This window comes from Carica papaya, chromosome 2, assembly GCF_054855325.1.
Source record: "Carica papaya isolate Zhongbai chromosome 2, ASM5485532v1, whole genome shotgun sequence".
In the NCBI taxonomy this organism is placed as follows: Eukaryota; Viridiplantae; Streptophyta; class Magnoliopsida; order Brassicales; family Caricaceae; genus Carica; species Carica papaya.
This window is the reverse complement of record NC_142310.1, coordinates 27,830,585-27,856,718: the sequence shown is the minus strand read 5'-3', so window position 1 is coordinate 27,856,718 and position 26,134 is coordinate 27,830,585. Positions and strand designations below refer to the sequence as shown.

At 36.0% G+C, this 26,134-nt stretch overlaps 3 protein-coding genes across 6 annotated transcripts; 2 read left to right on the top strand and 1 right to left on the bottom strand.

The window, feature by feature from the left end:
• The first annotated feature begins 2,073 nt into the window (after positions 1-2,073).
• Positions 2,074-5,576, top strand: LOC110809949 (elongation factor 1-gamma-like). 2 transcript variants are annotated; one of them, XM_088213831.1, is made up of 8 exons: positions 2,074-2,215; positions 2,489-2,534; positions 3,422-3,571; positions 3,639-3,699; positions 3,791-3,843; positions 4,029-4,130; positions 4,292-4,808; positions 4,940-5,576. In XM_088213831.1, the coding sequence occupies exons 2-8, from the start codon at positions 2,526-2,528 to the stop codon at positions 5,317-5,319; spliced, it is 1,272 nt and encodes a 423-aa protein (XP_088069957.1). In that variant the 5' UTR covers positions 2,074-2,215; positions 2,489-2,525; the 3' UTR covers positions 5,320-5,576. The 2 variants fall into 2 exon arrangements, with proteins under 2 accessions (XP_088069957.1, XP_021891633.1); XM_022035941.2 differs by having other exon boundaries at positions 2,119-2,247.
• A 10,762-nt stretch (positions 5,577-16,338) lies between these two features.
• Positions 16,339-20,164, top strand: LOC110825108 (elongation factor 1-gamma-like). The gene is made up of 8 exons (XM_088213830.1): positions 16,339-16,496; positions 16,675-16,720; positions 17,387-17,536; positions 17,645-17,705; positions 17,830-17,882; positions 18,008-18,109; positions 18,710-19,220; positions 19,578-20,164. Exons 2-8 carry the CDS (start codon positions 16,712-16,714, stop codon positions 19,955-19,957), a joined length of 1,266 nt encoding a protein of 421 aa, XP_088069956.1. The 5' UTR covers positions 16,339-16,496; positions 16,675-16,711; the 3' UTR covers positions 19,958-20,164.
• Positions 20,165-22,603: 2,439 nt separating this feature from the next.
• On the bottom strand, positions 22,604-25,207 carry LOC110826355 (uncharacterized). 3 transcript variants are annotated; one of them, XM_088213829.1, is made up of 3 exons: positions 24,940-25,207; positions 23,818-24,095; positions 22,604-22,914 (listed from the first exon to the last, which is right to left on the bottom strand). In XM_088213829.1, the coding sequence occupies exons 1-2, from the start codon at positions 25,013-25,015 to the stop codon at positions 23,857-23,859; spliced, it is 315 nt and encodes a 104-aa protein (XP_088069955.1). In that variant the 5' UTR covers positions 25,016-25,207; the 3' UTR covers positions 22,604-22,914; positions 23,818-23,856. The 3 variants fall into 3 exon arrangements, with proteins under 3 accessions (XP_088069955.1, XP_021912680.1, XP_021912675.1); XM_022056988.2 differs by having other exon boundaries at positions 22,604-22,911; XM_022056983.2 differs by having other exon boundaries at positions 22,604-22,930; positions 24,940-25,205.
• Between the last annotated feature and the right edge of the window lie 927 nt (positions 25,208-26,134).

Sequence of the window (26,134 nt, the reverse complement as noted above, 5' to 3'; positions counted from 1 at the left end):
TAGTTGATTATGCTATAATGACACAAATTGAAAGCTCAAAAGTCTGCCTACCCACCAAAAACAAAGGCCCCTTGACATCTTCATGAATTTTTTTGTCTTATACATAACTTTGAATGACTTTATAACCCACATGATAAGGACAACAATCTTTTACCCTAGAGAAAACAAGAATTGACTAATTATGCACTTTGCTTTGTTTTTATACGTTTCTCAATCTTTTAAATATTAATGCATTCTATTTTTCGTATAATTTGATTGTAAAACTATTTTTTTATGATGATAAAATATATAATCCAATTTTAAATTCAATATCATCAATTTCTTGTTTTTTTTTTTTAAAAATAAATTTAAAATTTAAATATCGAATAGGTGTTAAATCATAAAGGAAATGGAGATTGTAATAATAAGGGAAAAAATAAGTTTGCAATTAAACAATAAAGCGTATACCCTCCTCCTGCTGAACGCTTCTTGTGGTCGTAGTTGCTGCAAGTTGGATCTGCTCCTCCAAGGCTCTAAGTCTCTGCTGCCTCTGTGTGTGTGTATATATATATTTTGTATTTTTGTTCATGTGTGTGTCTATATATAACTTTGAATTTGAAAAATATATATATATTTCCATTGTTCTTCTAAGAAAAGTTCTTCTTGATCAGGGTTGGGTTGCAACTTAGCTAACCTACAAATCTAACATAATACGAGATAAAAATTAATATTTAAAAGTGCTCTAGGTTCATATTCATGTCAATTTTTTTTTAAAAAATAAATGTAATACGATACGAAATAAAAATCAATGCTCAGCACGCTCCAATTTAGAATGTGTTCGGGTTTATATATAAATATATATAAGAGTAGAGTTAGATTCATGTTTAGAAAAATTTATTATTTTTAATTAAAATAAAAATAAATCTGTCATAATATTTATGACTCAAGATACTCTACACAATAATTATTTACTAATATTTGCAATGTAATGTTTAATTTTAATATATAATACAGTCTTTAAAAAACTTATCAACTGCCTAAGGGATGTGTAATAATCGGTTCTACTACTTTCAATTAAAAAAAAAAAAGGACCAATCGGAAGTAACAAAAATAAAGTTATTAATTTTAGAGCTATAACTAAAATGCAAGAGCTGTGTATTAGTAGAGAAAAGATATATTATTTTATAAGTTGAATACGAAAAATATATTTTTAATTAATTATTCAGCGAAGTCTATGAACTAAAACTAAATTGATATTTTTTCTCACTGAACTAACTTAATTAATCGATTTGATTTGAACCACTCTTTTCAATATTGTATTTAGTGCAACTTTACTCAATGATGATATTGTTATTGTTTGTCCGCACGTTAGCATATTTTTTTTTTACTCATATAATATATTCTCTAGTATATGATAGAAAAAACTTGCCAATATATAATTTTTTAATTAAATAGTTAATATTTTACTACTATTAATTATATTATAATTAGTATGAATATATCATAATTATTAAAGTATATAAATCATCACTAAAAAAACCACAATATTAGAAATAATTTTAAATTAATATTATTTTTAACAAAATTCTTCTAATTTATATATTTTTTTAAGAAACTATATCCCTTTATGATTACTATTGTAACAACTACATAATAACTTTTTAATTCAAAATTATATTTTATTATTGTAACAAATCCACCTCAATTCAATAAATTTATTTGATCACTCATACAAGATTAACCATTATCATCTATTCACATTTTTTCACTTTAACAATAAAATTATAATATTAATTTCTTAATAATAATTTGTGTTGTATTCAAAATTTGAAATTATACGTTAGTATCAATTTTATTTCTTAGTTTGGATTTTAAGCCCGTCTATGTAGTTGATGATTCTAATCAAATTTTAGAGTAGTTGGTCCAATATATATATATTTAAAAAAATGAGTATTATAAACTATATGATAAAATAAAGCTAAGGTAAAATATCTGGCAGAAGAAAATAACGAATGGAAATTTTTTTTCCCCAACGGGGTAAAAATACGAGTCAGTTACTGTCAGATGGGTGGAGTTTAACCGCAATGAAAATGACAGGATATTCCTCGCACTCTCTGCTTTTGTCCCTCTCTCTCTCTACGAAAACCCTAGTTCTCTCTTTGCTTTATCTTTCTGTTCAACTCAGCTCATTCCCTCTCGCTCTCTCTCTCTGCCGGAAGAACGCTTAAGCTCACAGGTTCTCTGTGGCTTCACTTCTCTCTCTCTTATGTAAATATTCACTTTTATATATGCGAGTTTTTATATATAGATGCGGCTCTGTTGATGTTCTTCGATTTCATTTCCTTTTGTTTTTATTTTTCTGTTTCGAGTGAAGGTAATGTTATTGAAAAGTGCAACAGAAGGAAGTTCAATCAAGGATGCAAAAATTATATTAATCAATTTAAATCAAGAAAAACTTTCAGGATCAGGATTTGATCATTATTTTAGTTGATTCCGTTTTAATTTTCAGATCTGCGATCGGAGCGAAACGTTTTTCCGTTGAAGCCATGGCTCTAGTATGATTCTTCCTATTCTGATCTCCATGCACCGATTATTTTCTATCAACTTTGAGTGATGAGTGAAATTTGAGCATTTTCTCTTAACTTTGAGTAAAGTTAATTCTGCCTTTTCTGCTTGGTTGGTGGTTCATGTATGAATTAGTTGATTTGTTAATATAGTCAATATAAGAAATGGGATTTTTCAAATATTGTTGTCTTCATCTGGAGAAATGAAGGGAATTTTAGCTCTTTTTCCTCTCTGATCTCTGAAGTCCTAAGCGCCTCTGATTTTATTTCTCAACTTTAAATGATTTTTTTTTTGACAAAGAATGTTGATCAACAAATCAGGATGTGTAGATAGCCGTTTAGAATTTTAAGAAAGACGTATCCCCATCTATGTCAAATTATTTTGTTTTATTATTCCGTTAATATCTTTCGGTAAAGAAACTTTTGCCTCTTTCAATTTTGTCTACTGTAGAATTCGAAATAGTCTGCACAATCTAGGTTATGAAAACAATAAGATACTGCACTGCACTATTTTTTGATAACTATTGAACTCTTTCTTTTGTCAGAACTAATTGCAACAAACAGTTTAAATAGTTTGATTTAAAATTGTATTTCTCATAATAATGTTGGAATTTTGTTATCAAGATAACGGAGTTTCATTATCATCGATAGGAAGGTACAAGTTTACGGAGTTATCTTTAGGACAGGCCTTGCTGTATCACATGCAGGTTCATTATGCATAAATGTCTAATGGAGATGACATAAATTGTCAACGATATAATGCTATCGCAATGAAACCTGAATATGTAATGCTTATTAGAGACTTACAGCTATTTAGTTGCTAGCTAAGTATATCCCAAGTTCCAGTTGAGTAACAACCTGTTGATTCTGTTTTATAGGTACTGCATGCAGGAAATAAGAACAAAAATGCCTACAAGACTCTCATTGCTGCAGAATACACTGGTGTCCAGGTTGAACTTGCTCCAAATTTTGAGATGGGTGTCTCAAACAAAACCTCAGAATTCCTCAAGATGAACCCTATTGGAAAGGTACCATGCAGATGCTAGAATAATAACCATTAAGTTAAGTTTCTAAAAGGATCTTTAATTTCTCTAGGTTCCTGTGCTGGAAACACCTGATGGCACCGTTTTTGAGAGCAATGCCATCGCCCGATATGGTATGAATGAATATTACTTTATCTTTTCTTTTTTCTTTATCCTTTTTGATGGTTATATTGGAACTTATGGTTCTTTCTTTTGTTGCTTCAGTCACACGCCTGAAGGCGGACAATCCTCTCTATGGTTCTAGTATTATTGATTATGTAAGATCTCTTTTATCACTGAATATTTTGTACTTGTGTAGTGTAAATATTTCTCTAATTATCTGCATGCTTTGCATTTTTAATTTCCATATAAATGTTCTTAACCGTGGGAAATCATACTCAAATAAAAAAAGAGCTTATATTGACCTCAGCTTATGTTTAGCTTATTTTTTTATGCTGGATAGGCCCATGTTGAGCAATGGATTGACTTTGCTTCATTGGAGATTGATGCTAATCTTATAAGTTGGTTTAAGCCAAGAATGGGACGTGTTGTATACCTTCCTCCGGTAAGCTCTACTCTATTGTTTAGTCGTCTGTTCTCTCAGATGTCAAGGGGATTTGTCATAATGTGTTGGTGATTGTTCCTGATGTAACTGGCTGAAGCATCTCTGCTAGCTTTCATATCATTCATTATAAATTTTTTTCCTTTTTTCTCTTTTTGGTGAAGGCTGAGGAAGCAGCAATTGCTGCATTAAAGAGGGCACTAGATGCCTTGAATTCACATCTTGCATCCAACACATACCTTGTGGGGCATTCTGTGACATTAGCTGACATTGTGATGACATGCAACTTGTTACTCGGGTTCAACCACCTCATGACCAAGGCTTTTACTTCAGAGTTCCCTCATGTTGAAAGATACTTCTGGACCATGGTTAATCAACCAAATTTTAAGAAGATAATTGGTGAGGCCAAGCAGGCTGAATCCGTGATGCCTGTTCAGTCTGCAAAGAAGCCTTCTCAGCCAAAGGAATCGGCTAAGCCAAAGCCCAAGGATGAACCAAAAAAAGAAGCTAAAAAGGAAGTCCAGAAGGAGCCAGCAAAGCCAGCTGAAGAAGAGGAAGAGGCACCAAAACCCAAACCCAAAAATCCACTTGATTTGCTTCCTCCAAGTAAAATGATTCTAGATGAGTGGAAGAGGCTGTACTCAAATACGAAGACCAATTTCCGTGAGGTTGCAATTAAAGGTATTCGCTTTTTTCTTTTTGATTTTTTTTCCTTACAACTGGAAATGTTTTACTGAAAGAATGTTCATAATCGTCATATTAGACAAGACAACACAATTAACCTATTAAATTTTACTATGCTTGTGCTGTAGGATTCTGGGAGATGTATGATCCCGAGGGATACTCTCTATGGTTCTGTGATTACAAGTACAATGATGAGAATACTGTATCATTTGTCACCTTAAACAAGGTTGGTGGGTTCCTTCAACGGATGGATTTGGCACGCAAGTATGCTTTTGGGAAGATGTTGGTGATTGGTTCAGGACCCCCATTCAAGGTAAAGGGCTTGTGGCTTTTCCGCGGTACAGAAATTCCCAAGTTTGTCCTTGACGAGTGCTATGACATGGAGTTGTATGATTGGAGAAAGGTTGACATCTCAGATGAAGCTCAAAAAGAGCGTGTAAGTCAGATGATTGAGGATGCAGAACCATTTGAGGGAGAACCCCTCTTGGACGCCAAATGCTTCAAGTGAAAAAGCATCTCAAGTTAGAAGACCCACACACTTGAGAGTGTTTTTTGTTCTTGTTTTATGGGAGAGGTTTGTTTTGTCATGTTTTGAGCATACTGAAGTCTAGCCTTTTGTTACTTAGTGGCAACACTAGACTAATTTATATTTCTTGATATGCTATATCTACATTTGAGGAGATAATTCTCAGGGTAAGTTCAAATCTTAAAAATATGTTATATATAATACATCATATTAAAATATAGTGAAGTTTGACTATGGCAGTTGTGGGGGTTAAAGTTTTTTTATTTGGAATTAGACGTTTGACTTGAATTTTTTTGGCTATAGAAAAGGTGCAAATTACGTGAAAATTAAGAATAATTTATTCATTAATGCATGAACTCTTATTTTATTGCGTAGAAAATTTCTACATATGAATAAATTTATAAACTCATTTGTATTGTGTGAAACAAATTTTTGCTTTTAGTTTTATAATAATAAATAGATTTAAAAAATATATTGTACACGACAAGTAAATTTAAAAAAATTAATCTTATAATAATGTTTAATATGATATAGTTCTATTTACTTCTAATAGATACAAAAATAAAAAAAAGTTATCATATAAATTATTATTGCTTATTAAATTAAAGTTTTATTTAAGCATAAAATATTATAAAATTTCAAATTTATTTGTTTTGTAAATATTATTATTATTTTCTAATTATATATATTTTTGATTTTTATTTTAAATTTTATGCAAAGGCATGTGATCCAACAATAAAAATAAGAATATGGTTTGAACAAATAATTTAAAAAATATTATGGGCAAAGGAACGCTAAATTTGGATGCAAAACAAATTTTTAAACATAAAATATTTATTTTTTAAATTCATTTGGTTAGTAAGAAGATACGATAAATAAATAAAACGATATCATTATAATTTTTATATTTGCTTTAAAAATGATTTCATAATTATAATCTAGAAAGTTTAGAAAAACAAAAAATAGCCAGAAGTATGGTGAATTTAAAAGAAAATACAAAAAAAATTGTGGATGATAAAGTTTTAGTTTGAATAGCAATTTAAAAGGAAAAACATATAATTTGTGCTATTAACATTAATGTAACAAAAAATTATATGTAAACTGAGGACATCACATGTAACACCCAAAGATTTTTATTTTTATTTTATTTTATTTTAATTTAGAATTTTGTTAATTTTATTTTATTTTAATAATTAATTTATAAGCTTTAATTTAATTTAATTTAATTTAATTTAATAGAAATAAAAATAAAAATAATAAAATAGGGTAAAATTATTTTTGGGATTTAATTGAAATTGAATTTGAGAAAAATGGGTGAAAATTTAGATTATGGGAGTGTTTTTAAAAATAAAATCGAAAATCGAGGGTCAAAACGATAATTAAAAAAATAGCGCCACGTCAGCAGCCCCGGCCAACCAGGATACGCCGCGTGGCAGGGATGCTGACGTGGGAAGCCAAGCGGGACGGAGACACGTGGGCGATCCGCGTGCGTGCGATCGGACGGCCCAGATCCGTTCCCGCGCGCACGAACGGCCCAGATCAAAGGCGTGCGTGGACGGCCCAGATCTCACGCGTGCGGACGGTCCAGATTTGATCACGCACGGACGGCCCAGATTACATCGTGATGGACGGTCCAGATTAAATCATGACGGACGGCTCAGATTAAAAGGAGAGGGTTATAAATAATCGCATCCACACCCAACCCCAAACCCTAGCCGCCAGAACCCTCGCCGGAGAAGACGACCCAGCCACCGGAGGAACCGGTCGCCGCCACCCGCCGCCGCACCGGACGATTTTCCAGTTGCCAAACGAGGTAAAATTTCTCCCATTGGCTCGTTTTTCGATGTTGAACCTACCTGTGGCCAAATCGGAGTCAAACCACCGACCAATTGGCCGAAAAACATCGCCGAACCCCAGTGGCACCGCCGCAGATTTCTTTGATTTTTGCCTCCGATGAGGCCCTTCCCAGTTCCCGCTCGATGTAATTTTTATACCACCGTGACCACCGTCATTTTCACTACAGGTTGACTGGAGTAAAACACCAAACCGCAACTCGCGCCGGAGGAGCCGCCGCACCCAAGAGCCCCGCCGTCGGTAAGCCTCAGTTTTTTTGTAATTTTTTGGCCCACCGAGGGCTCTAGGGGTGTTTTATCACAGAAACCAATGCAAGTTTGGCTGAATTCGGTCGAAAACGGCCGGAAAGGGCCTTGGGTCTGATTTAGAATTTTTTGGGAATATGTGCAGGTACCGGAAGTGTGTTTCAGTTTCCAGAAAAAAATTCAGAGAATCTAGGGACTGCCCGAAGGCGCAGTGAGAACCCGATTTCAGACTCCGAAACAAGTAAGGATCTCTCACCCTATTTCCTATTACGGCATTAGAGCTTAATAAATGATAAAACGATATTTATGAATTAATAGATATGTATAATTAATTAAGGTTACTAATGGATCTCGAATTTGATGTATTTTTCGGTCAGTTGTTGTTTGATTTATTTTACAGTTTTAAATGCAGTATGGTGCCTGATATGTTTATTCTATGGTTTCGTATGCATGAATCACGGTTTCATTTATTATAGTTTGAATTATTGTGAATCCGATGTTGTGTTGGCTTGTTTGGTGTCCATTACTAGTTTACGTGTTTATATTTGATTGGATAATTGAGATTAAGAAAAAAATGAAAAAAGGTATGCAAATTGATAAATGGATAATGTCGACAGCCTGACTAGATATTTTGGGAGATGGTGGACGGATTGGGTCCATAGGGAACCCTACCGGGAACGTAGTCTCTCATATCGGACGGGGTATGGAGACTTTACGTGTTTTGGCACCCATACCGGACGGGGTATGGGGACGGCCCGTTTCACCCTCATACCGGACAGGGTATTGAGGTTTATGGTTTTGGCACCCATATCGGACGGGGTATGGGGACGACCTTAGAATTAAGTTATTAATGTGAATGATTCGCGTGTAGTGGGGACCCCATATGGATCTCCATGAATACTAGTAGGCTGATAAAAGATGAAAATTATTGTCTGATGATTGAAATACAAAAGTATGATATGTGTTATGTTACAGAGTGTGCGTGATCTTATGATATTTATGATGTAATTGTTTTCATAAATTGTTTTCATGAATCTCACCGAGGTAGGTGGACAGTAAAGAATTTTATTATTAATAAATGAGTTTGTTATAAATTATGCTCCATTGGTCGTTTTTGTTTTCTACCAATCTTTACTTCTGTGACAGTGAGATAGTGTGATGTCTTTATTAGGTTAGTGTAGCTCATTCCTTACTTAACCATTTCAGATCAGGAGGACTTGGTTCTCGAGCCCGTTCTGCAGGAAGACGGCGAGTAGAAGCCAAAGAATTTATTAGTTTTCCTTATAGCATTCATTCATAGTATTTCATTTAAGTTAGTTTATTCTTTCATACGTTTAATTCGTTTTGGTTATTATGTAAGAGATGTTAATTATAATTTATTTTATTTCGCTTCCGCACTTAGAATAAATATATACATTTCCTTTTAATTTCTGGGGCCGTTACAGTTGGTATCAGAGTCGCGTTCCTCGGACCCATCCCTTACACAATAATACTTAGAGGAATACCAAACTGAGAATTATTACTCAACCCTTCCTTGTGAAATGTAGGTGCAGAGAGATGAGGAGAGGGAGACCCCCACTAAACCGAGGAGCCCTGGATGATTCGCTTAGGGAGGATGTTGACAGAATATTTGAGATGCTCGAAAGGATTATTGCTGCTCAATAAGGTCGAGAGGAGAGAAGGGAATTACCCGACCCTCCCCCACTACCACAGTTTGAGCCATCGCTGCAACGAGCGGATTCTGAGCCACCCCGGCAAGAGCCTGTTCCTCCACAGTACCACACGGCACCACCGCCGCAGTATAATCTGCTGCCTCAACCACACTATTGCCCGGCACCACCACAGTATGATCCGGTGCCCCCACTATATCAGCAGGTGCCATCACAGGGCCCCCTAGTCTATCCTCCCTTAATCCTTCTTCCACGGGACCCAGCTCATTCCTTGATTGACCCGGGCTACGTAGAGAGGTACATGAGACTAAATCCTTCTATTTTTGTAGGGGAGTCCTCTTTCGTAGATGCCCAATACTGGTTGACAGAGACAGAGAAGGCTTTGAAGACCTTAGGAGTGGTTCCTAAGCAGAGGGTTACTCTTGCTTCCTACATGCTGGTGGGGGAAGCAGATCGTTGGTGGGAGCTTAAACAGACCACCCTGCCCACGCCTGTCACTTGGGAGCAGTTCCTAGCAGCCTTTCATGCTGAGTACCTCCCCGAGCACATCCGACATTTAAAGGAGACAGAGTTTGTTCAGGTGGTCCAGGGAAACATGACAGTGTCGGAGTATGCTCGTAAGTTCCTAGAGTTGGGCCGATACTTCCCTGAGACATTGATGGATGAGGGCAGAAAGGCTAGGAGGTTCCAGTGGGGCCTCCGCCCAGAGATCAAATGGCACTTGTTGGTACTAGATCTCAAGACATATTCAGCTGTTCTGGCAAAGGCACATATCGTGGAGAGGAGTTTCAACACCGTTTCCTAATCATCAGAGAGTCACAGACCCTTAGTTCCACCCCGCAGACCAGCACCTACTACGCCTGTCCAACAAAATAAGAGGCCCAAACCGGCGATCCAGGCTCCCCCTCAGGCTCCAGGGGCAGCACGTGGCAAGATCTGTCAACACTGCAGCAGGGATCACGGGGACCGACCATGCTATCGCCTCAATAATACCTCTCACATATGTGGTAGTGCCCAACACTATGCGAGAGAGTGCCCGAGGAACCAGAACCAAGGAAGACCTCCTTTTAAGAGTAGGGTTTACAACCTCACCCAGCAGGATGCCGGCGCTGACCCTGACGTGGTACATGGTATGTACACTATCTGTGACCATATTGCTCATGTTTTATTTGACACTGGTGCATCGCATTCATTTGTTTCACATGTTTTTGCATCCAAACTTAATGTATCACCTGATAAACTCGATTCAATGTTATTTGTGTCTACTGCTAGGGGTGAAACACTATTAGGAGAAGTTGTCTACAAGGCTTGTGTTGTGGAGATAGCAAATAGAAAACTGAGTGTAGACCTAATAGTGTTAGACACGGGGGATTTTGATGTAATTTTAGGGATGGATTGGCTAGCGGCGTATCACACCACCATAGATTGCTTTAACAAGACTTTTCAGTACTTTAACCTTGTTATTTTCTCTAACTAGGCAAGCCCAAGAAGAAAATTTGTATCCAAGAGATTCTGGTGGTACGAGACTTTTCAGATGTATTTTCGGACGAACTGCCCAGACTGCCAGTGGACAGGGAAGTTGAGTTCACTATAGACCTACAACTAGGCACCCAGCCCATTTCAGTTACTCCTTATCGCATGAGCCGCGTTGAGATGGAAAAGCTGAGGAAACAGATCACTGAATTGCAAGACAATGGTTTTATTAGACACAGTGTCTCCTTGGGGTACCGGAGTCACGTTTACCAAAAAGGGAGATGGAACGTTGAGACTTTGTATTGATTACAGAGGATTGAACAAGGTCACAATCAAGAACAAATATCCCCTCCCCAGAAATGATGACCCATTCGATCAGCTGCAGGGTGCGCAAGTCTTCTCCAAAATAGACCTGCGATCAAGTTACCATCAGGTGAAAATAAGAACAGAAGACATCCCCAAAACAGCCTTTCGAACCAGGTACAGACACTATGAGTCCCTGGTCATGTCATTTGGGCTAACCAACGCCCCAGCCATCTTTATGGACCTGATGAACATGGTCTTCAGAGAATTCTTGGATCAATTTGTTATTGTGTTCATCGATGACAACTTGGTATACTCAAAAAGCAGAGAAGAGCATGCTCACCATCTAGCCCAAGTTTTGTAGGTCCTCATAAAGAATAACCTATATGTAAAGTTGAGTAAGTGTGGATTCTGGCTTGAGCAGACCGCCTTCCTAGAACACATTATATTAAAGGAATGAGTATCAGTGAATCCCGAAAAGGTTAAAGCAGTACTTGGCTGGGAAAAGTTGACATCAGTCAAGGAGATCTGTAGCTTCCTGGGAATGACAGGTTATTATCGCAGGTTTGTCGAAGGATTCTCTAGTCTAGCGGCTCCCCTAACCCGGCTCACAAAGAAGAATGCCAAGTTTGAGTAGAATGAGGACTGTGAGAGAAGTTTTTTAGAATTAAAGGAGCGGTTGACCACTGCACACGTACTGGCTTTACCGAGTGGATCGGGGGGATATATAGTTTATAGTGATGCCTCCTATCTAGGCCTGGGTTGTGTCTTGATGCAGCATGGGAAGGTCATAGCCTATGGGTCCAGACAGTTAAAGAATCATGAGAAGAATTACCCCACCCATGACTTGGAACTTGCCGCAATCATACACGCCTTGAAAACCTAGCGCCATTATTTATACGGAGAGACCTTCCAAACCTATACCGATCATAAGAGTCTGAAGTACATATTCATTTAAAAGGATCTCAACATGCGTTAGAGAAGGTGGATGGAACTCCTTAAAGACTATGATTGTGATATCTTGTATCATCCGGGTAAGGGCAACGTGGTGGCAGATGCCCTCAGCAGGAAAAGTGCAGGTATCTTAGCCCACTTAATGGTTTCAGAACGCAAGAAAATTGGGGCCACACAATAGGTTCGGCTTCAGGACCTGAAGAGAGTCGCATGTTTGGGCCGTCTAACCATCCAGCCTGAGTTAATACAGAGAATAAGAGAAGCCCAGTCAGTCGACCCCACCCTAGTAGCCTGTAAGAATGATGCAGAACAGAGAGCGAGCTCAGAATTTCGAGTCTCTGCTGATGGGTTACTCCGCTTCCAGGACAGAGTGTGTGTTCTAGATGACAGTGAGTTAAAGAGAGACATCATGCTAGAGTCCCATAGCTCTAAGTTTGTCGTGCATCTCGGAAGCACCAAAATTTACCAAAGCATGCGACCCCGATTTTGGTGGAATGGGATGAAGAGGGACATAGTTGACTTTGTATCTAAATGCTTGGTATGTCAGCAGGTCAAGGCAGAGCATCAACGCCCAGGCGGGTTACTTCAGCCCTTACCAATCCCGGAGTGGAAGTGGGAACATATCGCCATGGACTTCGTAATGGAATTACCCAAGGCACGTTCAAGACATGACGTCATCTGGGTAATTGTTGACCTGCTTACCAAGTCTTCCCACTTCCTGGCCATCGGGATGACCGATCCCTTGGACAAGTTGGCAAGAATGTATATCCGAAAAATAGTCAGATTGCATGGAGTTCCAGTGATAGTGGTATTCGACAGGGACCCCAGGTTCACTTCTCGATATTGGAGTAGCTTTTAGCAGGCCATGGGAACAATGCTGTCTCTAGGTACTGCCTTCCATTCTCAGACGGATGGACAATAAAAAAGGACAATCCGTACACTTGAGGATATACTCCGAGCTTGTGTTCTTGACTCTAGGGACCATTGGGACGACCATCTACTCCTGATAGAATTTGCCTACAACAATAATTACCAAGCGAGTATTGGCATAGCTCCGTATGAGGTGTTATATGGGCGCCCATGCAGATCACCGATTTGTTGGGAAGAAGTGGGCGACAGAAAATTGTTAGGCCCGGAGTTGGTGGAGGAGACCACGTCTAAAATAATTAAAATCAGAAAGAACATTCAGACGGCTTAGAGCAGACAGAAAAGTTATGTGGACACCCGGAGAAGAGATTTAGCGTTTGAACAAGGCGACTAGGTGTTCCTTAAGGTCACTCATTTCAAAGGAATTAGCAGGTTCGGCAGGAGATGAAAACTGAACCTCCGATTTATTGGACCATATGAAGTCTTGGACAAGATTGGTACTGCCGCCTACAGACTAGCACTGCCTCCAGAGCTCTTCAAGGTCCACAATGTGTTCCATGTATCCATGCTACGTAAGTACAACCCCGACCCCTCTCATGTCTTGGCTCGTGAACCGCTTCCACTCCAAGAGAACTTATCTTATGAGGAAGTACCAGTCAGTATCAAGGACTGAAAGAGTAAAATACTCCGCAACCGGAAAATATCATTTGTAAAGGTAGTGTGGCAGAACCGTTCGCCAAGAGAGGCTACCTGGGAGGTAGAATCAGACTTTAGAGCCTAGTATCCCTATTTGTTCGACCAAGAGTTAGAGGCAAATTTTGGGGACCAAATTTCTTTAAGGGGGGAGAGTTGTAACACCCAAATATTTTTCTTTTATTTTTATTTTTATTTTATTTTAATTTAATTTTGAATTTTATTAATTTTATTTTACTTTAATAATTAATTTATAAGGTTTTAATTTAATTTAATTAAATTTAATAGAAATAATAATAATAATAATAATAATAAAATGATGTAAAATTATTTTTGGGATTTAATTGAAATTGAATTTGGGAAAAAAGGGTGAAAATTTAGATTCTGAGGGTGTTTTTGAAAAGAAAATCGAAAATCGGTGGTCAAAGCGCAATTTAGAAAAATAGTGCCACGTCAGCAGCCCCGGCCAACCAGGACACGCCGCGTGGCAGGGACGCTGATGCGGGAAGCCACGCGGGACGGAGACACGTGGGCGATCCGCGTGCTTGCGATCGGAAAGCCTAGATCCATTCCCGCACGTACGGACGGCCCAGATCAAAGGCGCGCGTGGACGGCCCAGATCTCACCCATGTGGACGGTCCAGATTTGATCACGCACGGACGGTCAGATCGCATCGCGATGGACGATCCAGATTTATTTTTAATTTAATCAGGATCGGACGGTCCAGATTAAATCATGATGGACGACTCAGATTAAAATGGGAGGGTTATAAACAATTGCATCCACACCCAACTCCAAACCCTAGCCGCTAGAACCCTCGCCGGAGAAGACGACCCAGCCACCGAAGGAACCGGTCGCCGCACCGGAGGATTTTTTAGCCACCAAACGAGGTAAAATTTCTCCCATTAGCTCGTTTTTCGATGCTGAACCTCCCTGTGGCCAAATCGGAGCTAAACCATCTGTCAATTGGCCAGAAAACACCGTCGAAACCCAGCGGCACCGCCACATATTTTCTCAATTTTTGCCTCCGATGAGGCCCTTCTCGGTTCTCGTTCGATGTAATTTTTATACCACCGTGACCACCGTCCTTTTTTCTAAGGTTGACCGGAGCAAAACACCAAACCGCAACTCGCACCGGAGGAGCCGTCGCACCCGAGAGCCCCGCCGCCGGTAAGCCTTGGGTTTGTGTAATTTTTTGGCCCACCGAGGGCCCTAGGGGTGTTTTATCACAGGACCAATGCAAGTTTGGTCGAATTTGGCCGAAAATGGTCCGAAGCAGCCAACCCGAGGTGGATCATTGCCACGGGCGGCAGCGCCGTCGCCGGAGCACGGCGGAGCCGTCGTGCCGAAATTCTAAAATTGGCCAAAAGGGCCCTCGGTTTGATTTGGGATTTTTTGGGGACATGTGCAGGTACCGGAAGTGTGTTTGAGTTTCTGGAGAAAAATTCAGGGAATCTAGGGACTGCCCGTAGGCGCAGTGAGAACCCGATTTCAGACTCCAAAACAAGTAAGGATCTCTCACCCTATTTCCTATTACGGCATTAGAGCTTAATAAATGATAAAATGATATTTATGAATTAATAGATATGTATAATTAATTAAGGTTGCTAATGGAGCCCGAATTTGATGTATTTTTCGATCAGTTGTTGTTTGATTTATTTTACAGTTTTAAATGCAATATGGTGCCTGATATGTTTATTCTATGGTTTCGTATGCATGAATCACGGTTTTATTTATTATGGTTTAAATTATTGTGAACCCGATGTTGTGTTATCTTGTTTGGTGTCCATTACTGGTTTACGTATTTATGTTTGATTGGATAATTGAGATTAAGAAAAGAATGGAAAAAGGTATGCGAATTGATAAATGGATAATGTCGACAGCCTGATTAGATATATTGGGAGATGGTGGATGGACCGGGTCCATAGGGAACCCTACCAGGAACGTGGTCTCTCATATCGGACGGGGTGTGAAGACTTTATGTGTTTTGGCATCCATACCGGACGGGGTATAGGGACGGCCCGTTTCACCCTCATACCGGACGGGGTATTGAGGTTTATGGTTTTGGCACCCATATCGGACGGGGTATGAGGACGACCCTAGAATTAAGTTATTAATGTGAATGGTTCGCGTGTAGCGGGGACCCCCTATGGATCCCCATGGATACTACTACGCTGATAAAAGAGGAAATTTGTTGCCTAATAATTGAAATACAAAAGCATGATATGTATTATGTTACATAGTATGCGTGATCTTATGATATTTATGATGTAATTATTTTCATAAATTGTTTTCATGAATCTCACCGAGGTAGGTGGACAGTAAAGAGTTTTATTATTGATAAATGAGTTTGTTATAAATTATACTCAATTGGTCGTTTTTGTTTTCTACTAACCTTTACTTCTGTGACAGTGAGATAGTGTGATGTCTTTATTGGGCTAGTGTAGCTCATTCCTTACTTAACAATTTCAGATCAGGAGGACTTGGTTCCCGAGCTCGTTCTGCAGGAAGACGGCGAGTAGAAGCCAAAGAATTTATTAGTTTTCCTTATAGCATTCATTTATAATATTTTCTTTAAGTTAGTTTATTCTTTCATACGTTTAATTTGTTTTGGTTATTATGTAAAAGATGTTAATCATAATCCATTTTATTTCGCTTCCGCACTTAGAATAAATATATACATTTCTTTTAATTTACGGCGTTACATCACATGAATTTTGTAATTTATGATAAGAAGAAGTACATATAATAACTTGAAATATTATTTTCAAAATAAAATTTAAAATTAAAAAAAAGCTACAAATATAAACACATCATCTAGCATATATCATAAACTTAATTGAAAATAAAATTTGTAAAAAAAAATATGAATTTTCGCTATTTGCTCCTAAATAATAATTAGTAGTATTTTTGGCCATTTCCTTAAAAGGAAAACATTTCAACGGTTTGGTTTTCGGGTTTAGACCCGCTCCATTTAGAGGAGGCCGATTTGATCTCTACAAAAACCCTAGAAATCTTTTTTCCTGTTAGCACTCCGCCACTCCCTCTGTTCATCTCTCTGTATTCTCGCTGACGGAAGAACGCTTGCGCTTTCAGAGAGGTACGGGTTTCAATATTTACATTTTCGTTTATACGCATTGATTCATACATTATCCACAAGTGTATATAACCCTGGAAATGTATGCAGAATAAATTGTAGAATCCTTTGTCTCTTTGGTGTATTTCTTATCAATTTACAGTCTTTTTTCCATTTTTAACTGTGTTCTTTATAATTCCAGATCTGATATTGCTACAGAACGTTTTTCCTCTAAGACCATGGCTCTGGTGAGTCTCTCCTCCCTGACATTGTGTATGTTTATGTGTTATTTTTGGACTTACACTTGAGTGCTCTTCTGTCTAATGGTGGGAGTTCATTTGTGCAAATTGTAACGATGGTAACTGCTATATTCGTTTGATGTGGAACTGTGAGAACGCTGGATTTTTTTTTTGTTTCCCAAATCCCAATCACTGTCTAGTATATTTGCTCAGGATTTGATATGCTCATTGGTTTTTGGTTCAATATATTCTTTTGGCTTTCATTTATTTTTCAAGGGTAATCATCTTCTTGCATGATCGGTTAAAGTTTTTAGTCTTTCTGATGCAATCCAGAAGATGGAAATTGAATTAAATTGAGTTCTGGACCTTGATCTTTTTACGCTAGTATTTTAGCCAATCATCTTTTTCCCTTTGTATGGGTTTGGTTCACTGATGTTCCTCTTCTCAGTTTCATTCCTCCTTAGAAACTAATAGTTTTAGGGTGTCTGGTGGCAAATATTGGTTTCTGTAGTTGTTGTCCTTGAAGGACGGGGGAGATGCTTAGGAGTTCCTTGATTTATGAGAATTTAGTAAATACCGCTACATCTTGTGGTCAAATTTTTCAAAAGACAGATTTGTGCATAATATGAGCAACACTGATTTTCATAGTTCATGCTTGTTTGATTTACTGTACAGGTCTTGCATGCATGGAAGACAAACACAAATGCTTTCAAGGCACTCATTGCTGCAGAATACTCTGGGGTCAAGGTTGAGTTTGTTGAAAATTTTGAGATGGGTGTCACAAACAAAACCCCTGAATTTCTTAAGATGAATCCGATTGGAAAGGTAAACATCTGTAAGATGAAGTTGATGTCAAATTAATATTTGGTGTGAGAATACTTTCAGCATTTTAGTTTGAGTTGATTTTCTAATAAGTATGAATTATCTGCCTAGGTTCCTGTGCTGGAAACACCTGATGGTGCTATATTTGAGAGCAATGTTATTGCTAGATATGGTCAGATTATAACTTAAACTCTCTCTCTCTCTCTCTCTCTCTCTCTCTCCCCCCCTCTACATGTGTGTGTTTATACATGTATGTATATACATTGTGCTGATGGATCTTTTATTTGCCATTGCAGTGACCCGCTTGAAGGCTGACAATCCTTTATATGGTTCTACCGCCATTGATTATGTAAAATTAGTTGTTCTTTTTCTTCCCATTTAAAATATCTCAATGTTTACTGGAACTAGTTTTGTTAAAAAATAGCCTGTCATATCATGTTTATGCTCACATTTTATCTACTTTTTATTTTACAGGGTCATATTGAACAGTGGATAGACTTTGCATCATTGGAGGTCTATGCTAATATTTTGAACTGGTACAGGCCAAGAATGGGGTGGGCTGTATACCTCCCTCCGGTGAGCTGTCTTTTTCATTTTTGACAATTCAGTTTGGTCTTGCTTGCATCACTTGTGGACTTGTTTTTTAAAGATATATTCTCTTGTTCTGCATCATGGACTCTTTTATTGATAGAAATCAGAGATTTTCTTTCACTTTTTTGGCATATAAGCTGGAACCAATATTTAATGGGAGATAAACTTGATGTGTTGTTTTTTTTCCCATTAAATGAAGATAAGATCACATTATGATCTTTTATGGTGCCTCCTGAATGTTAATTGTATCATTTCCCCCCTAAAGGCTATCAAACATATGTTTTTTTTTCTGCTGATTCATGGAACAGAGTGTGTTAATTTGATATGGCTGATTCAAGTTATTCTGTTCTGTCGGGAAAATACACTTGTACGTCTTATATTGATTTGTAGATAAGTAAACTGTGACTTTTGCCTCATTTTTTCCCTATTTGTTTTAAATGTAAAATGGGCTCTTTTATTTTTCTTATCATCACTCTCATATTCTTGTAAAACTAATGCCTACATGGTTTATGTAACTGCGCATCACCTCCAATTTATCGGTAACTATCCACTGATTCGGTTTTATTGTATACTTTTTTGATGAAGGCTGAGGAAGCTGTAATTTCTGACTTGAAGAGAGCATTGGGTGCCTTGAACACTCATCTTGCGTCAAACACTTTCCTGGTTGGCCATTCTGTAACTCTTGCAGACATCATCATGGCATGCAACTTGTGTATTGGGTTCAAGGCAATCATGACTAAGAGCTTTACATCAGAGTTCTCTCATGTCGAAAGATACTTCTGGACCTTGGTTAATCAACCAAATTTTAAGAAGATACTCGGTGAGGTCAAGCAGGTAGAATCTGTTCCACCTGTTGCAAGAAAACCTTCTCAACCAAAAGAATCTGTTAAACCAAAGCCTAAAGAGGAACCTAAGAAAGAAGCAAAAAAGGAAGCCAAGAAAGAGCCAGCAAAGCCAGTCGAGGAAGAGGAGGAGGCTCCAAAGCCCAAACCTAAGAATCCTCTTGATTTGCTTCCTCCTAGTAAGATGATACTTGATGAGTGGAAGAGGCTTTACTCCAATACCAAGACCAATTTCCGTGAAGTGGCAATCAAAGGTACTATCTTTTTTTATTTGCCTTGTTTGCACTCATCTCCACTGTTGCACGTCTTTGTTTATTTTCTCAAAAACATTTTTGTTTGTTCTATTCATAAAAACATCTTTTTTTCATGCACATGGAGTCTAACGATGCAAAACTGTTTTGAGTATAAAAAGATTTACCATGCATGACATCTCAAAGAAGTTTTGGATTTTTTTGTTTCAACCTTTTGTGTGGTCGAAATTTGTTATCTTGCCTTTTCAAGGAGTATTATTGTGATTGGGCTCGCACAAGAGTGAAAATTTGTTATTGGCCTCACTTTTCAATTAAATCTTGGCATGAAGATTGTTGTCTCTTCTTGGCCGTCCTTTGCAGGATTTTGGGACATGTATGATCCTGAGGGATACTCGCTCTGGTTCTGTGATTACAAATACAATGATGAAAATACAGTGTCATTTGTGACGCTGAACAAGGTCAGTGGGTTTCTTCAACGGATGGATTTAGCACGGAAATATGCATTTGGGAAGATGCTGGTGATTGGGTCTGGACCCCCGTTTAAGGTGAAGGGATTGTGGCTTTTCCGTGGGCAAGAAATTCCCCAATTTGTGATTGATGAGTGCTATGACATGGAGCTCTATGAGTGGAAGAAGGTTGATATTTCGGACGAGGCGCAGAAAGAACGAGTAAGTCAGATGATTGAGGATCAGGAGCCTTTCGAGGGAGAAGCTCTCTTGGATGCTAAGTGCTTCAAGTGAACCAACTTTAGATATTAGGTATGTTCTTGGATTCTCCATTTTCAGGCCAACTTTTAGTGTTTTGTGTTGAAGTTGCAAGAATTTTGAATTTACATAATTTTGTTTTTCCTACTTTTTTTGGGTACCATCGACCTTTCTGAAAAAAGGTTTCTCGTTATACATGTGATATGAGTGTTAATTTATGGTAGTTGGTTCTCATTCACTTCATTTGAGCAAAATGAGAGGGAATTTTAGGTTTGTTTCGGCATATACATATATTTTCTCATAAAATTTAATTTATATCTATAACGTGCATGCATATATGTTTTATTTATATAATGGATAAATTATTAAATTAAATTTTATATTTTATATTTTTTACAATCTGATGTCTATTATTTTTTCTTTGCAACTTGGTGCCTAATGTTTTTTCACTGCAATTTGGTCTTTTTGTATTTGTTTTAAATTTCTAATACTTTATAAAATAGGTTAAAAGAAAGATTTTGTTTAATAAATCAATAACAATGAGTTAATATCAACAAATTGTTATTAATATTAGAAAATTTAATATTGTTTTAGTATTTTATTTTATTTTTGTTAAAAAAATGAAAGTAAACATAAAATTGAAGGCTAAATTAGAATGAATATTAATTATTAAAATTAATTTATAATTTATTCTTTTATTTTTGACACGGAGAGAAAAAAATTAGGAAAAAGGGAAAAGCTGAATAGTGTAAGCTCACGCCATTAGTACTTTTTAAAAAAGTAATAATTGGCTTTTGAAGATTTGTGGAAGAAGCGACAAATCAAATCATGTAGAGAGAGCTCTTAAAAAGGTTGGCTTGAATCAATATATAATTCACATGATTAAATTTGTTCTCATTTAAATATTAATTTCATGAAACACAATATATTTAAATAAAAATAACACTCGAATTCTAATCACCTTTTTTCTCCGGTAAAATAACTTCACGAGAATCCGTACTCTGCAAGTGTCAATGGTGATATGATATGATTCGAAACATTCTCACACAAATCAACACTTCTATTGCAGATTCACATAACAAAATTCTCAGACAAAACATTTTTAATAATACTTTTTATTATTATATAATTTTTATTTTAATATTTATTATTAACTCTTTAACATAATTAATTGAATATAACACTATATTTTGATATTAACAACATCTTATCTCAAACATTGTTTTAAAGTTGTTGTTACTATAAATTATTTCATTTTACTTTTAATAACTAATGATTAGAAGAACCAGTTAAACCAAACAGACCCCCCAAAAAAACAGCAGCATTTGAAAGGAGATACTTAATAATGAGAGTAACTACTCTGCATATTTCTTGGACTAAATTCTTCTTGAGGACAAATTTTTTGATTACTACCAGAAAAAAAGAAATATACTGATCAATAAAATTAATCAAATCATTCATAAATTTATTAATGACCATAAAAGAAGTTACCGTACAAATAAGCTCATACAATTATTTATGAATGTACTAATATCAATAGAAGTACTTACCATATCAACATTAGCAAAACAGTTGCTTGTCTGGTTAAAATATATGGCAGACTAGCCACATGAATTGTAGACTGGTCTCTTTGCTATCTATTCTTAGGCGGGGTGACAGTAAAGTGAAAATTTTCCCCTCTCTTCAAGAGAAGAATGTCAAAAGAAAATTTTAACTTACAATATTAACTTTGGGTATCACTCTTTTTTACCAGTGTTAATTTCACTAATTATTTCTAAACTTCATATTAAAAAAAAAAAAAAAGCAGATGCCTCTAGTAGTGTAAGCTTCAATTTATTGTAAGACATTTTGTTAAAAGAAAAATGATAATGTATAGTTGTATTAATGGTTAAAGAAGACAAAGGAAGGAGCAGGTTGGAGAGAACAGTGGGGAGGTAGGTAGGATTATTACTTCAATTACGAGTATAATTCCTGCTAAATGCCTAACCTTGTCCTGCATCAGAAGACAACTTACCACAACAAATCTAACTAAACTTTACCTCACTATTAAAAATACACCGATAGTAACTAATTATCTACCAGACGATGCAGATCCTGCCCTTTTATCTGGTGGAAAATTAGCAGAAAAGTGTCATAGACAGTGAGATTTCTCATTTTAATCATTTGCATTCTCTTTATTCAATTCTAATCGTTTTCTTGGGAAGAATAGGGCATATTGCAATTTAACTCCACTTTCATTTTTTCATTTTTGTTCGGTTTTCATGAGATAAGGTCAGGGAATAGAAAAAAAGTCAAAAACATCCATTTGCAGAGGTTCGAAGGGCCATAAATAATACGATCTACACCAAGAACTGGAATTTAGGAAAGCTCATCATTTTGGTGCATGATTAAAACAGCATATCCAAGCAATATTTAGATTACACTTTTCAGCTCATTGAGCATACGAGATGAAAACTATAAAATTGTGCCTCCAAGTTTTCTTTTTCATTCTCCCTCAGAAGCACATATTGTCTAAAATATCATGCATGCGCAAGCATAATGCAGACTCACTGTCAGTACAGATAAACCATGATTTTAACGTTGACTAAACAACCTAACTTCTAGAAGCAGAATATAACTATTGCAACCAAAAAACCACGAAATGCAGACATGCCTTTCCTATCAGTCCAATTCACTACAAGATTATCCTCAAGAGTGATAGCATTTCAATGATCAGAGTATCATAGAAAAAATACATATAAGTTGGTGTTTAGATACAGCGAATCAGAGACTATTCAAATATCTGGTAAAAATGGTAAAACTGTGCACTCTAAACAGGTAATGATTCCAAAATTCATGAAAGAATTTCAATTAAACATATCATACAAATACAGTGGCTTATGATTGAAAACTATCTGACCTCACAGGAGATCATTTCACATCTTCAACATCCTGCCATCATAGGAACGTGCATTCCTAGAAAGAAACTCCATTTTAGCCTAAAATGATATCTGCTGCAGTAAGAAACCGCTGTCAACACCCAGCATGATGAAGGTTAGTTACAGAAAAATGTAAAATGAAAGCATGCAGAATACAGAAAAAAATGTAAAACAAAAGCATGCAAAATTAAATCTAATCTTTTTTGGGCTGTACCCTATAAACCTAACTGCAGTTCCTAGTCTCCCACTCGTGTTCCCTTACTAGTTCCCCAGAGAAAACGGCAAACCATTACTTTCATTTCATTTCTTCATTTTCCATTCCTAGTGGTAAGGGAGGGAAGGAAGTTCCAAGGACTCACATTACAGGGTTGCTATTACTCAACCAGTATTGACAACAGAATTCTGATTTTATGATACTCCTTTAAAAAAAAAATGCATGGGTAACTAGTGTATGAATTCCAAGGACACAACTACAAAAAATTTCCCCAGCAAATTCAAATACAAAGACTTTGTGGAAAAATCAATAGAACAATGGAAACTCAAATAAACAGACACTGGATAAGCACAAAGGAGAATTTTCCTCATTTCAGTGAATACCAGGTTAAGAATGTAAAGTCTTCATAATCAAGTCAATCAGACATTATCAATTATGATAATATAAATCTGAAATTTTTAGGTTTTACTTTAGGAAGCATGTAATTTCAGAAAAATATGAGTTGTTGGACTATGGTCATCATGTGCATTTCTTTTGACACATTAATAGAATCTTAAGGCAAAATTTCGCATGCAAAATGTGGCTGAAAAACTCCATGAAGTTAGGCAACAAAGAGAAAGTCACATATCTGATATTAACATTTTATACCTCATCTGAGCACACAGAAAAGCAGCAAAATCTTTTTTTTTTCGAAATAAAAAGTGTAAATGTGAAAAGCGGGAAAATCTTAGAAAGAAGAAAATGAAAGAAAGTTGATAGCACACCTCAACTACCATGACCCCAATCTTTAATGCTACAACATGTCAATCCCGAAGGCCAAGTTCAACCTCGAGCTCATCATCCTCTTCAAACAGCTTCAAAAGACGAGCATATTGCTCTTCTCTCTTCTTCTTTTGCCATAGCTTGAAAAGGAAAAATGAAAACAACGATAGTGCTAAAACCCCAAGTAGAATGATAACCACCTTGGTTCCAGTCTTGGTTGAAGAAGCATGAGGCTCAGCCTTCTTACCGCTGTTTGAATTCTTTGAATCATCGGAAAAACCTTACAGGAGGCAATAAAAAGAGACCCAAAAACAAAAGCAGCATATAAGAGGAATACTCCAGCTATAAAAAATTCTAAAAGGTAAAACAGTTAAGCATTAAATTCTTATTATCATAAAAGAATAAGGTATGATGCATAAAATCTAACTACATGCCAAGACACTCTTACATTTCAGAAAAAATTTAGACTAATATATATGTTAATGTAACGACAAAATATAAATTTCTCTCCATGTTCTGCTAAACAAGCTGCTGATTATGGACAATCTACAGTAATAACCAGATCCTTAATGTTCAGAATCATTCAAAGCTCCTTATCGTCACTAGCTCCTTACTTTTGCATAAAAGAATAATGGTTTTTTATCTATACGAATCTCTGCCAAAGTGAGTACTCACAAAAAATCACCTATTCCGGTTAACTACATATAAAAGTAGCCACAAATGCGACCAAATCAAACGTAAAACAAAGAATACAAGTAATTCTTCTTCTCTTCTTTTCTTTTCTTTTCCCCATAATTTCCCCTCCATAAAGACAAGGTTAAGTTTCAAATTTCCCATTCCTGTTAGAACTTGAGCTTTTACATTACGAGGAAAATAAGAATAAACTTGAAATGTTCCACATCCTCATTCGCATAATTCTCAGCAACCATGAGAAAGAACTGAAAGTGATCAGACGGGATCAGCCAGATGAAATTTCGATAATATGATTAGAATAAACAAATTCTCATGAAATTAAACAAAAAATTTACATCAAAACAGTCGTTCTGATTCAACAATTAGCAAATTGAAAAATAAGAGATCTAAAAATTAAAAAAAAAAACAAGAAACAAAAGAAAGAGAAGAACCTGAAAGGAATTGTAGAAAAATAGAAGCGAAAAACAGCAGATAACGAAGCGATCTACATCTCAAGATCTCACTCATCTCTGCGTCGTCTGTACGAGAAATCTCCCTCAAGATTTTAGCAAGAAAAAGCAAAAGGAAAAAATAAACGAAAAGGAAAAATTTAAAATCAAGATTTTACTTTTCTTCCGAGAAAGAAAACTGAGGTGTTTTTATTTTGTTGAATTTCTAGAATTCGACTTTCGATGCGCTGACGTTTGTTGTCTTAGTGTTGAGTTTGGTGGACTATTTCAACTTTTTTTTTTTCCTTGAATTTTACGAAAATAATAAGAAAGAAAATTCTCACATTAAGCTTATTAATTAAATAAAGTATAAATACTTTTTTCTCATAAAAAACAAAATATAATAAATTAAATATTTAGTACCATCTTTTTTTTCTACAAGATATTATAAATTTTAATTCGGACAATATTCCTCTAGACATTATAAATTAATATTGATATATACATATTTAATGAATGAAGAAATTAAAAAATAATAATAAAAAATTAATGATAAAAATAAAATAGCAATCATTTTATTATTATGGCTATACAAAAATATTTGTATTTTTATCTCTTTCAATATTAATATTTTAAACTCGCACACAACAAATTTAGCCTAAATATTAAATTAATTTATATATTAATTCTTTTCCTTCTATTTTTTTTTATTTATTTTCAAAAAACAAATCGGTCCGCACATGGTATTTGTATTTGCACTTTCTGTTTTGGAAGAATTTATTTTTTTGATCTTATGTTCTTAATTTTTATGTCTTTGTTTTTTGTCATATTAAAAATTAAAATATTTGTTGTTAGAGATGTTCAACATAAAAATTTATCTAAATAAAAAATAATCACGTATTTAATTTATTTTCATATAACAAATCTATTAATGATACTAACAGTATTTAATATATAATAAGAGTGAGTATCAATTGGATGGCATAAAATTTTTTTAGTAGATCTTGTCTTGGAGCAAGGTGGGCCAGTATTTACTCAAAAAAATTAATTTAACTATGTAACGGTCCTGGAATTTAAATAAAAATGTATATATTAAAAATTTTAAATGCGGAAGCGTAATAAAAATTTTGATTAACATCTTTTACATAATAACAAAAAACGTACTCAAAACATAAAAGAATAAGCTAATTAAAATAAA